Source organism: Alternaria triticimaculans (genome assembly GCF_023758025.1).
Source record: "Alternaria triticimaculans strain BMP 0046 chromosome Unknown scaffold_7, whole genome shotgun sequence".
Taxonomy (NCBI): domain Eukaryota; kingdom Fungi; phylum Ascomycota; class Dothideomycetes; order Pleosporales; family Pleosporaceae; genus Alternaria; species Alternaria triticimaculans.
The window spans coordinates 1,140,201-1,153,134 of record NW_026055964.1 but is presented as its reverse complement, the minus strand read 5'-3'; the positions used below and the strand labels follow the sequence as shown (position 1 = coordinate 1,153,134).

General features: G+C 42.1%; 4 protein-coding genes across 4 annotated transcripts; 2 read left to right on the top strand and 2 right to left on the bottom strand.

Annotated features, from left to right (window-relative positions):
* Nucleotides 1–532: 532 nt before the first annotated feature.
* On the bottom strand, nt 533–1,306 carry J4E78_005749 (uncharacterized protein; the record flags this gene model as incomplete). Its single annotated transcript, XM_049366365.1, has 1 exon — nt 533–1,306. The coding sequence occupies one exon, from the start codon at nt 1,304–1,306 to the stop codon at nt 533–535; it is 774 nt and encodes a 257-aa protein (XP_049222091.1).
* Nucleotides 1,307–6,277: 4,971 nt separating this feature from the next.
* On the top strand, nt 6,278–7,308 carry J4E78_005748 (uncharacterized protein; the record flags this gene model as incomplete). Its single annotated transcript, XM_049366364.1, has 2 exons — nt 6,278–6,551; nt 6,602–7,308. The coding sequence occupies 2 exons, from the start codon at nt 6,278–6,280 to the stop codon at nt 7,306–7,308; spliced, it is 981 nt and encodes a 326-aa protein (XP_049222090.1).
* Nucleotides 7,309–7,885: 577 nt separating this feature from the next.
* J4E78_005747 (uncharacterized protein) lies at nt 7,886–8,839 on the top strand (the record flags this gene model as incomplete). Its single annotated transcript, XM_049366363.1, has 3 exons — nt 7,886–8,435; nt 8,482–8,780; nt 8,831–8,839. The coding sequence occupies 3 exons, from the start codon at nt 7,886–7,888 to the stop codon at nt 8,837–8,839; spliced, it is 858 nt and encodes a 285-aa protein (XP_049222089.1).
* A 625-nt stretch (nt 8,840–9,464) lies between these two features.
* On the bottom strand, nt 9,465–11,096 carry J4E78_005746 (uncharacterized protein; the record flags this gene model as incomplete). The annotated part of the gene is made up of 3 exons (XM_049366362.1): nt 9,465–10,016; nt 10,093–10,842; nt 11,088–11,096. The coding sequence occupies 3 exons, from the start codon at nt 11,094–11,096 to the stop codon at nt 9,465–9,467; spliced, it is 1,311 nt and encodes a 436-aa protein (XP_049222088.1).
* Nucleotides 11,097–12,934: the final 1,838 nt, after the last annotated feature.

Genomic DNA, 12,934 nt, shown 5'->3' with positions numbered 1-12,934 from the left:
TGTTCCTGGATATGTCATTATATCGCTCAGAACTTCAGGCAACCACTTCAGACCCATAACACTAGAGAAGAGACTCCTGCGATATGGCACCGGTGCAAGAGTTTTCAAGTCATATGATGGCTTCCATACTTACTCTGCGACCACTCGCGATGGCTTGTGGTCTCAGCATGGGCAACGCCCGCTCAGAGACCCCCGGAGTTTACCCAGCTGCCCAAAGCTCAGCCGACTGCGTATAGTTTACCCGAAGTTATGACGAGTGTGCGTTGCTGTGCTCAATCGTCTTAGCGCTAGCAGCCTGGTTTGAAGACATGTACACATCGCGCTTGTTCAAGTTTGTCAAGACACCTGTTCGATACATCATCCGCTTTCTCATTTAATAAAGCCGTAAGATATTTCCTATCACTATTTGCTAGTTTATATTGCTATTTTGGATTGCAGTATCTGCTCAGGTATCGTTCTCTGCCACTCGCCAGTCCAGATTGAGCGCACAGTTGTCTGCTGACTAACTCGTCCCCGCTCTCACATACTCTCTTCACAAACCCAGACCCTCCCATCCCTTCTTCCATGCAGTTCTATCCTGCACCTTCTCCACCCTCAAATCACGGCTCCGAGCCTGTTCGTAGATTGAGTCATCAACCTCGGAGAGTTTCCGCCGCTCTCCTGCGTCGCTTTGGCTAGCGTCGTCATCGCTCTCATCTGGATGTACGGACTGGTCGTTGCACGGACTCTCCCCAAGCTTGATAGTCTTTAAGTTTGGCCATTCTGTGTGGCGATCTAGAAGATGCTTGAGGTAGCGCTTGGTCTCGTGCGTCGAATCCATGATACCGATGTTCTCGATCGTGGTAGGTAGACGACAAGTTCGGAATGTCCCGTACTTGGCAGAGAAGAAAGCGTCTTGTGGGGCATTGAGATTGCGAAGCTTAGGTAATCCAGCAAACGTGGTCATCGGACTTGTATCGTGGATATACTCTTTCATCGTAATGTACCTGACCAAATCCTTGAGCGCGAGCTCAACGTCCAGAGTTAGATCTGTCAAACTGCAGCTCTTCAGTTGCGAGACAATATGCGCGAAAGATCCTCGTGGAATTTGGGGGAGTCGGGATTCGTCATATGGGTCGGCAACAGCGCGGTACAGAATAAAGAGGTGGGTCAAGTTTGGAAGACCGCTAACAACGCTTCTGAATTGACCGTACACACCCACCATGTGAGTGGCTTCATAGAAGTAGAGCGCTTTGAACTCCGGTTGGATGACCAGACGTGTCAAAGTCGTAGAAACTGTTGCACCAGGTGTGATATGTGATGTCATCGTATTGGCATAGTCTATGGTCGCCAGAGGGTCTTCGAACAGGTCGAACCTCGCGGCTTCAAGCCGGGGTAAACTCAGCCAGCTTGATGGTGCGCGTCCATTTGTTGACAACCGTGTCAGGCTAGAGAGGCCCTGGAAGCAATCTGACAAACTCACGTGCCTGGATATGAGCTCGAAAAGATTTTCGACTTCGGCCCAAACAGCGTTGTTCTTGTCTTGTTCGTAATACAATGGTGAATCCAAGGTCGTCAGCGAAAGCGTACCGAGGGCAGGCGTTATGCACAGGATTATCCCGATGAGAGCCGTGTCTACGCCCCTCACCAGCATGTCTTCCCAGTCCTCGTGGTGAAGCGAAACACCGTTCCTTGAATTGACAGTGCTCGTAAAACCCTGGAATAAGGCCAAAAGCTCCGGAATACCGCAAGTACAGTCCTGTCGGCACTCTTCATAATAGCACCCGCAAGATAAGCAGCTCCGGTGATGCGTGAATGACTTGCCGGATAAGCTGATGTTTAGTTTCCGCACTCTGTTCGCAAGATCGGGTCGCTGCAAGAGAGTACGCGCGAGATTTGCAAGACCTCGTTTTGGGGTCGGATTTGGAGAGACTTCCGTGTGTAAGACCTCTTGCGCAATAGGGCATAGCTTCCGGCAACTCAACGCGAGGTGATTGAGATCGTTGTATCCGTTTTTAGTGTCGTCTCGCAGACATTTGGCGACTGCGACTAGGAGCTCGTCTGGGAGGCCACACAAGTCAGTCATGTCGACGAGCGCGCGTGTCTGAGGCGTGGGGTAATGATCTTAGGTGCCCAGGTGAGATGAGAGAGCGATAGCCTGTTCAGTGCTGGGGAGCAGGAAGTCGCGAACAAGCCTAGTCTCGCCCGACTGGGTAAGCTGCCAACGCGCTATCAGCTGACTCTTCTCTCACTTGCATTTTCAGATGTCGCAAGCTCGAGCAGAGTTCACTCACTGTATCGCAAGGTTGTCTAGTGGTCGCGCTGTGCTCTCTGTCAAAGCTCGTGAAGCACCAGAATGTGTCACTACCAGATAACTTTGGATGACAAAGCATCATAGATTTGCAATACAGCCTATCAATCTCTTGAGTACTACTGGTCAAGCTCTCACGTGTTGGCTCCGCTGCGTCCATCCCTTCATCTCTCTTCTCTGCAGTCGATATTACCAGCTTTCGAATGTAGTCATCCTCAGTGCCTAGATATAACAGCGCCCTCGTTGCCAAAAGCTTGGTCACTTTAGTCGCGTTAGATTGTGTAGCTGCTTCGTGTGATTTCCCCTCTTTGGTCACACATGCACTTGCCTTCGATAACTGTTGTGTCAGCTCCACTCACCACCTTCGCGCCTAACTCATAATTTTATCTAGTTAATGTTCCTATACACCTATATTAAGATTTAGACTACTACTTTTCTTTCTTTACTATAGCCTTTATTAAAGGTATCTCTATTATTAATATAATTCTAGTTTTATTTACTAAAACGCTAGTCTAGAAGTAAATTTTTTTTTTTTATAACGCTACTCTTTTATATAAATAGTAAATATTATAAAATTATAAAATTAATTTATAATACTAGCTTTAACTACTTTAACTATTTTAAACTAGTTATATACTAAACTTAATAAGTAGTATATTTACTAAGCTTACTTTTTACTACTATACTTTTTTTAAAAAAAAATTTTTAAAAATTATTAGCTACTACTTAGTAGTAAGCTAAAAAAGTAGTATTTTAATTATAGCTACTTCTTATATATAAAAGTAAAGATAACTTAGTACTATAATATTAAAAACTTTACTTTAAAGTATAAACTAATTATATACTATTATTAAGCTACTTAAATATATATAAAATTATTTTAGCTACTTTTATATTTTAATAAAGTAGCTATACTACTATTATTTTTAGTTTTTTAAGTATTACTTTAAAAAAAGTAAGTAGATAGTAGAAGATCTTATACTATAGTAAAAAATTAAAATATAAATATAAAAATAATACTATAAAAGTATTAGAAAAGCTAAAAAGTTAATAAATAATAAGTTAAGTATTTATTATTATAATAATTTAGTTATTTATTATTATAATAAAAAGTTTAAAAAAAAAGTAGTAAAAAATATATATTTTATAAACTTACTAGTTAAGCTTTAACTCTAGTTTTATAGTATAAGCTATTATAAAACTTATTATACTAACTTATTATAATAACTTATTATATATTTATTATAATAAGTAAGGTAAGTTTTAAGAGCTCTAATAATAGCCTCTATAATAGCCTTAATAATAGTTTATATAATAATTACTAAAATAGTCTAACTAAAAGCTTTCTTTTTAGTAGTAGTTTTAAAGTAGTCTATAAAAGCTTTAATAAGTAATATAGTATAAAAATATAATTAATATAGGTATAAAGATAGAGAAGTAATATAACTAGTAATAAGATTAGCTTTAAGTAAGTATACTTACTAACACTAAAAGAACTTATAAAAGAAGTATTAGTAACGTAGTTAAAGACTTATTTAGTATACTAGTATAGCTTTTAGTATTAAATTTAAGCTACTATTTATATCTTTAATAAGTTTTTAGATTTCTAATTTTACTATAAGCTATAAAATAAAAATAGAAGTAGAAAATAAAAGATATATATATAGAAGTATAATTTTATAAGCTAAGATTTTAGTATTTTATTACTTTATAATTTATAGCTTAGTTAGTTATAAGCTATTAAGAATATATAATTATATTATAATTCTTTTTACTATAGTATAAGTAGATATTAGTATTTATAAAATAGTTATTTTACTACTTTAAATTTTAAAAGCTTTAACTATACTAGAAGTAGTAGCGCTAAAAACTTAAGTTTTAGTTTATTTAATACTTATACTTTTAAATATAGAATTTTAATCTTTTTAGAAATATATCTTTTTATATACTAGTAATAGACTAGTACCTTATATCTAATTTTATAGACTTTATTTAGTAAAAAGATATTAAAAAACGCCTAGCTTTTAAAGTTATTCTAGAACTACTAAAAGATTTTAAGATTTTAATATATTTAGTATATATTACTATTAGTACTAAGACTTCTATATAAACTAATAATATATTACTTTTAAAGCCTTACTAAGAAGAGAAACTTTATATTAAGTAACGCCTATAGTAGTATATTAATACCTTACTATATTTAATCTTTAGCTATTAATATAATATAACTTAAGCTAATAAAGATAACTACTTTATTATAGCTTAGTTCTTAAGAGTAACTATAATAGTAAAATACTAATATAGCTACTATCTATTTAATAGTATTATTATACTAAAAGTAGGCTTTAAATACTTTATTTTCTTTAGTCTATTTATTATTACTTTAGCTAAAAATTTTAATAAACGCTTTACGCTAGTATATAATAGCTACTTTTATTTTTATAAGTAAAGCTATTTATAGCTTAATTTTATATATAAAGTTATAAGTATATATAGTATAAATAATTAATAGATTACTTTAAGTAAAAAAAGTAATACTAGTAATATAATAACTATTTTATTACTTCTTTTAGAGTAAGTATAGCTTATAAAAGAACTTTTATATATTACTAGTAAGTTACTTAAAAGCTTAGCTAAAATAAAAAACTATAAAAAGTTTTAGTCTATATATTAAAAGCTTTTATAGTAGTAGTATAATAATCTTAATAGTATTAATAGTAGTAATAGTTTTAGTAGTTTTAGAATATAATATAAAATAAGTAAAATAAATTTTAAAAGCTCTAATAATAGCCTTTATAATAGCTTTAATAATAGTTTATATAATAATTACTAGAATAGCTTAACTAAAAGCTTTCTTTTTAGTAGTCTTAAAGTAGTTTATAAAAGCTTTAATAAGTAACGTAATATAGTATAAGAATATAATTAATATAAGTATAAAGAGAGGTAATATAACTAGTAATAAAATTAGCTTTAGACTTACTAATACTAAAAGAACTTATAAAAAAGTAAAAATATAGTTAAGAAATTATTTAGTGCTAGTATAGCTTTAGTATTAGATTTAAGCTACTATTTATATTTTTAATAAGTTTTAGATCTTTAATTTACTATAAGCTATAAAATAAAAGTAAAGATAGAAATAGAAATAGAGAATAAAAAGTATATATATAGAAGTATAATTTTACTTACTAAATATTTTAGTATTTTATTACTTTATAATTTATAGTTTTATTAGTTATAAGCTATTAAGAATATATAATTATATTATAATTCTTTTTACTATAAGTAGATATTAGTATATTATTATAAAATAGTTACTTTACTACTTTAAATTTTAAAAGCTTTAACTATACTAAAAGTAGTAGCGCTAAGAATTTAAGCTTTAGTCTACTTAACGTCTATACTTTTAAATATAAAATTTTAACTTTTTTAGAAATATATCTTTTTATATACTAGTAATAGACTTTACTTTTTTTAGACTAGTTTACGCTATAGAATTAGTTTACTAATAAACTAGTAATAGATCTTACTCTTTTTAGACTAGTTTACGCTATAAAATTAGTTTACTAATAAATATTTATTATAAAGTTATTTTTAGCTACTATAAGTATATATAAAGATAACTACTTTAGATAAACTTAGTAAACTACTATTACTAAATATCTTTTTTTTTAATATATATAACTAAAGTACTTTTATAAAAAGACTTTTTAGGCTTAAGCGCAAAAGATAGAGAAGATAGAGAAGGTATCTCTGTATTTAACTCTTTGGTGGGTCTGCGACAGCTAGCGCGTCCGTCTATTGGGCAACGACTGCCCGGGCATGGCCGCTAGCCACATCGGCCGTGCCCGGGGCCACCAAACAGGCAGCCATCAGTCTTTGCCTGATACGGCGACCTCCAAGCTGCCGTACATAAACTCATAACGTCTTCTCGACAGCTTTCGCGACCATCTACCGTTTACCTCAAGCTACGAAACTCGCGCTGTCCCAATGGCGTCTGATCCTATCCCTCCACCCTCCAATTTTCAGCCACAAAGCCCGCTGTTCTATGTCATACCTGGCGAGATCCGTAACGAGATCTTCCAATTGGCGCTCATGCAGGATGAAGACAGCGCAGCAGCGTATCCGGAAGACTCGTACTGGTACCGGCCAGGTTTCTCAGGTCCGCTCAAGGGCAGCAGTGCGCTTTTGCGCACGTGCAAGCTCGCGTACGCGGAGGGTCAGAAAGTGTTCCTCAGAGAGCTGGAATGGGCTTTTTGGTTTAGTATGTTTATGCGAAGCCTGTGACGTTGCGCTAAACTGATCTCGGCCCAGATCGTGGACCGGATGGCCGTACATGCACTCCAGCGTGTGAAAGGTTCTTCCGCAACCTTACTCCGCAAGCCGTTCAGTCACTCCAGAAAGTTCGTTTCTTCACGCAGATGTTCTGGCTTGAAGAGGGCCCTCAACTGTTCTACATCTTCAGCATTCCACAGTTTCGACCAACCCAGCTTACTATTACCATACGATACTCCGATTGGTGGTTCTGGGAAAGCAATGCGCCACTGAGTATGGAAGAAAAGTGGCTACGCTACTTCGAAGGAAACCCCGGCTTGCGCGTACTGAGGGTTGAGTACGAGACGCTCAGTTGGAAGAAAGCGGAGATGATGCGCATCATCGAGCGAATCAAGCAATGGAAACTACCTGTACGAAGAGAAGGTGGCAACTTCCAGAATAATGAGCTCGAGGGATATCTGAGCGCTGAGAACACTGAGCTGAAGGAATGGACTTGGAAGGGCCCAAGCAAGCTGGATGGACAAAGTTGGATTCACCACGGTACCGAAGATAAGGTCGAATACGTCGTCGTAACGGATACCTGGAAGTTTGTGGAAGGCGAACTCACCGAGAAAGAGATGGAGGGCCGGCTGACCACTATGATGCGAGCACCTGAGTTGACGCGGGCCGAGGTGGAAAGACGCCGCAATATAGGCGCATGGCGTGGGAGACTTCGGGAAAGGAAGACTACACAGTATGCAGCTTAGCAGGAAGGTAGCTTTCTAGCTGGGAGGATTTCGGGCCACCAGAACTACGTACATGGATATGTCTCTCGTGAATTTCGGTTCAAGATTAGCCCCAACATATCATGGTATCAACATGCCTACCTTGTCTTTTCCTCCTATCTCTATCTATCCTTGGTTATCTCAAGAATAGCCCCGATATGATACACATATTGCGTTTACACATATACAAGTAAACATCAGCAGATCGATGCGCGCACCGCACGAGGCTCCGGGACATCTGGAAGGAAAACAAGAAACGATCAGACAGCTTTCAAGAACATCAACAATGCAAGCCTCCCCACTTTCCTGTAGGCGCCGGTGCAGACAACCCCCGGTCAACCTGCAGGTATACGTGTACTACGCTCCTATTGGACAAACGTGCACTTCCCGTAACGTCTGAGGAACGTTATCGAAACCGATAGAAAGTCGTTGAGTCTCATACATATCATCTCATATTGGCTACTTTTCACTTTGGGACCTGCTCGGCAACAGTAGCGCCTTCTTAAGCTTTAGCACACATTCTCTGGCCGTCGCCATGGCCCAGTCGCGCTCTCAGCCAATGGCTGATGGAACAGCCCTTCAACTCATGTCTACCGGAACGAGTTCGATACCACCTATAGGACCGCGGAAGCTGGTAGAGAGGGAGTCCGAAATCACAAAGCTTGAGTCCGCCGTCCTGTATCCCCGTCTGGTACTTTTGGAAGCCCTTACTAGATTCAAAGACGGACTAAAGCAACGAGCAATGTCCAGCGACAAGACACGCGAAGCCCGGCGAGACTTCTTGGATTCTTTCGCTTATCTTTGTGACGTGGAGAAAGGCGGCAAGACAGTCACAGCGACTGCATTACAAATGATGGAAGTAGAAACTGGCGACTGCCTCTGGTTGGCTGCAAACGAAGGAATACGCGAAGAGGTCTTGTTCTATGCACAGAAGATTCTGAAGCGCGCAAAAGCTGCAACTGTGGAAACTCTCCGTGTTGTTCAAGACCGTATCTTGACCCTCAGTGTGAAGAAGTGTAGACCAAGGATCCACTTCTACAGAGATGCGATAAAGAGACACGCACTCCAATGCAATGAGGCTCTCGAATGCGTTGAAAGAGACGATGTTGGTATGTTTCCCATATCGGCGCTATGAATATGCGCTTACTACATAAGTCAACCTCTTGAGAACCAAGTTGGGGCAGCTGCTTGAGCATCCACCGAGTACGAACCTGGAAGCCTATGTCGACCTTTGCTATGGCATGAGAGGCGAACACATCCGGGCCATCAGATCATATTCCAAAACTGCGGAAGATGGCTTTAGCCAATTGGCGCATCATATCTATCGCTTGGGCGCGACACGTGACGCCGCAAACAAGGTTGTCGAAGCCATGACGCTCGTTCCTTCGCTTCAAAAGATCTCTAAGATACAGATCGTCAATACACCCCGGATCGTGAAGAAGACCGTCTCACCGGTCCGTTTGATTCCACATGAAGTTTTGTACTCTGTACTCGAAGAGACCAGCCCAAGTGATCCTTTGAAGTTTCAACAGACGTTCCTTCGGCTGTATCACTTGGACCCATTACCATCAAGACCAATATACAACCACATGGCCTCGAAAGAAATGGTGGTGACCAGAGTGCACGCCGAACTCCAAATCGCAGACAAGTTCGCCAGGTCGCAGGCCATCAACTTTGTTGACAACGACAAGTACATCGGGTGTAGCAAGCCAGCGTGTTATTTCTGTTACACCTGGCTTTGCCTTCACACGCAGGGTTATTCTGAGCCTGCGACCCACTGCAAAGTTATACCCGGCTGTCGCGGACCAGACTATGAGCTGAACGATGCGGGGACGGATGTCATGTTGTCGATGTACCGTAAGATCAGCCGACAGGTGGGACAGGATATCTTTGCGTTCCTGGAAAAGGATACGCCGCCACCAAGGGTACCTTATATGTCTACTGATGCTGGAAGTCGGGCGCCGAGTCGAATGTCGGGTTTTTAAGAGTGAATATGGACCATATCATATCCAAGACGATATATGCGTGGGTGATCTAGGCATTATAATGCACATCCCTTTGGCAGTCATTACGACTGCAACACTACGAAAAGTCTCCACACTCCTACTACCCGTGACCAGTTTTGATATCAATAATTCTCAGCGCTCGACAAACCTCAACTCCAACTTTTCTGGTTGTCTGACATGAAGCAGCAGCGGGTCTGCACATGAGTCCCGCAAAATACTCATCACCTTCTGTCCAGCCACACCCACCTTCTCGTCGTCTTGACACACCACTTCAACCCGAACCTTTTCTAGGACGCTACTCAACACACTGCAAAACTCCACCTTACTAAACTTCATTCCCGGGCAGATCCTTGGGCCAGTCCCCCATGCGAAGAATCCACTACCACTCGTTGGGTGCTTGAGTTCTTCAGCAGACAGTATCTCGGGTAGAGTTACCTTGCTACTGCCGGCGGATTGCGACTGAATCCAGCGCTTCGGGTTCCAAGTAAGCGGATCGGGGAAGTTGGCGGATGAGGTGTGAGAAGCCCATGAGTTGAGCATGATTTGGGTGTTAGCCGGAAGAACGATATTCTCATGGGCTTTCTTGGAATCTAAACTGGTCTGTGGGATAGTACGCTGGGGATATGCAGGGAAGGGCGAACGCGGAAGAGGCGGCGAAGGACTGTAGAGACGTAGCGTTTCGTACTTGCAATTCTGTTAGTCTTCGATCATGCGATGCGTAACAGTAGATGACTGGTGTTGATGGCGAATGAAGACGTACCATAACAGCGATAACCCTCTTCAGTTGCGGGAACATTCTTGCATACTCCGGGTCATCAGTTGCTTCGTCTTTCAGGACTTCATCCAGCTCTTCCACTACCCAGTCTTGGACCTCAGGGTGCACAGCCAGTAAAGCCAATGCGTATGATAGTGTGATTGAAGTAGACTCCAGTCCACCAACTGTGAAAATAAAGATATTGCCTCTTAACTCAGCGTCAGATAGTTTAGCTTTCGAACCCGCACTTCCAGTGTTGGTTGTATCGTTGGCCCTGATCAGCGTACTGATGAGTGTAGCAGCTTTGGGTTGCCCGTCAACCACTTTAGATCGCTCTCTGACGACAGTCTCGTCCATGTACTGCCGGAACTCACGCACAGCGAGTAGCAGTCTCTTAGTACTAGTTGGAAGTAGCGATTCGAGTACGGGCGATTTGAAGAGTGGCATGATACCCTCTATAGCCGGTGAGATTGAAGTACTCATCACCGTCACTAGTGCATCGCGAAGTGACAGTTGGTGACCTGGTGCCGGTTCATTGACTTCTGTATTCTTGAAAGCGACTGAAGAGATGACGTTGAGCGCCAGTGTACTGGTATCCTTGATCATGCTGTTCGTCCTTCCGCCGGGTGATGAGAGCCAACGCTCGATCATGTTTTTCGACTGTTGCAGAGCTTCGTTCCATACCGTGGCTGAGGCTCGCTCGTTGAAGCATGGCGCTGTGAGTTTGCGATGACGGATCCAATCATCGCCATTTGACTTTTTGCGTTAGCTTTTACGGTCCTGAGTACGAAGGAGATGGGATGAACTGCGGGTTTCTAGAGCATATGGCACATACCGTGTCAACATTTTGCCCAAACGTGCCCAATATCTCTACAGCCACAGTCAGTTACCGCTTCCAGTGTCCTATCACACATCGTCGGACTCACCATTTACATTATCCGGCTTTACATAACCCCTCCAATCCTTGAGTACATGTTCAATCGTTCTCGGATCACTCGTACATAGCACATTATGCCCTGGCGCCACCACAATGAAGCAGAGACCAAGTTCTTGATGTAACTTGTCGTTGTCTTGCCAGCAACATGTCCAGTCAATGGCCCTGAACCACCGGTATCTTTCCAGGTAAGTTCGGAATAGACTGGCTACCAGCTGCCATTGTAGAGTATATGGAGTGACAGGACTTATGATGATGCACAAGCCAGACTTACGTGCGGACGCGTAATTGCGATAGAGTTGGTACAGCGGATGTGTGATAAAGACGTGAGCGAAGAGGCAGATTATTGTTGCGATGATCATCTTACCAGGATTTGGTCGATGATGTGAAACTCTGATTGACTACGGGCACCTTGGTGTAGCTAGAATTCAGATGCCACTGGACATCTGTGATCTGGGTGTCCGCGCGCTGAGATTGCACATCACGCGGGGTCACACATGCATCGTGCTTATTGAGGCAGGCGCAACTTGATGTCCAACGAATGAATATCAAAAAGTCGACTTCATCCGACTATCGACTTTTCACTTATGCGAAGATACGAACTATCAGACAGAGATAATCGCATAGCAGCAGAGGCATGAAAACGCAATGCGCACGCGCAGCGCGCATGCAGGCGCATATCACACACGTGATGTCATCCTACTCTACATCACAACCTCCACGAGCAAGGTTGCAGCAGTACAATCCTGCCACATCTGAGACACGAGCAAGCCTGCGCATGCACGCCTCACCGAGGCACGTCTGCAATGCAGGGTCAAAGATACCGAACGTGTCAAAACATGCAGAGCCGACCCGCGACGCACGTCAATTACTCGACAGGAGGGATGCGCCCGTCTTGGGTTGAACATGGCATCGTGGACACTTGCAACATTGAATGTTTGATCTACAACATGTGTTCGCAGGAGATTGCGGATGGGTATTCTGCTGGTTTTACCGTAGTAGCAAACTTGTATGTTTCAGGCTTTAGCCTGGCTTGTTTCATGGATCTGGTAGGTGTGTGTGATTCGGAGTGGGTTGGGGAGAAGCATTAGCCGGCCGCGATGAATGATGATGTCGCGATGAGAAGCGCAACGGAGCCGAACGTGTCGGGGGATTGTCAACTTTCCCGCGAATTGGAATGCAGTCGTCAACAGTAACGGTGATGTTGTTTCCACAGTTATTCCATACCGTTGATGTCAACAAAGGCAAGGCAATGGGACCCAATGCGTGGATATGCGCATGCTGCATGTACATTGAGGCAGAACTGTAGGTACGCGTGGGGAGCAGTCGGTGGTCGACACCCGACATTGCCGTCTGCGATGCGGGGTCAGAAGGCAAAGACCTAGTATTGGCGGTTGCAGGGTGTGTAGACGTAAGTATACATGCGTGCTGAAAGGTAGCACCACGCTATGACACCTGGTACCGTGGTTCGCATAATGCGAACCCAGCCACAAGGCAGGCGCAGCAAAACTCAAGCAACTTCAACATGACTAAATGAACTACGACGCTGGACTGCAACACGATCAATGCGCGAGTTCTCTCGGCCCGCGATGCATGCAGAGATTTTCCTACCAGATCAGCCCATGTTTCCCAGCCACCCCGGCGTATCCCGGGATGGCTGGCTGAGCACGTTCTCCTCGGTGTATTCGGATAGCGATGGAAGAGCTCGAGCATCCTGTGTGTGGACCACCGTTGACGCGTATCTAGCTTTTAGCAACGCTTTGGCGTGAATAGCCCGGGCCTAGGCGTCATAGCCCGTTACATTCGGTGAGTAGTCCGTTCGCATAGCCACGGATTAGAGGTTCGGCCAAAACCAGCTCGGCTCGAAGTGTTTTTGCTTTGCTCGGATACGACAACACGACCCGGTAGTCCTGA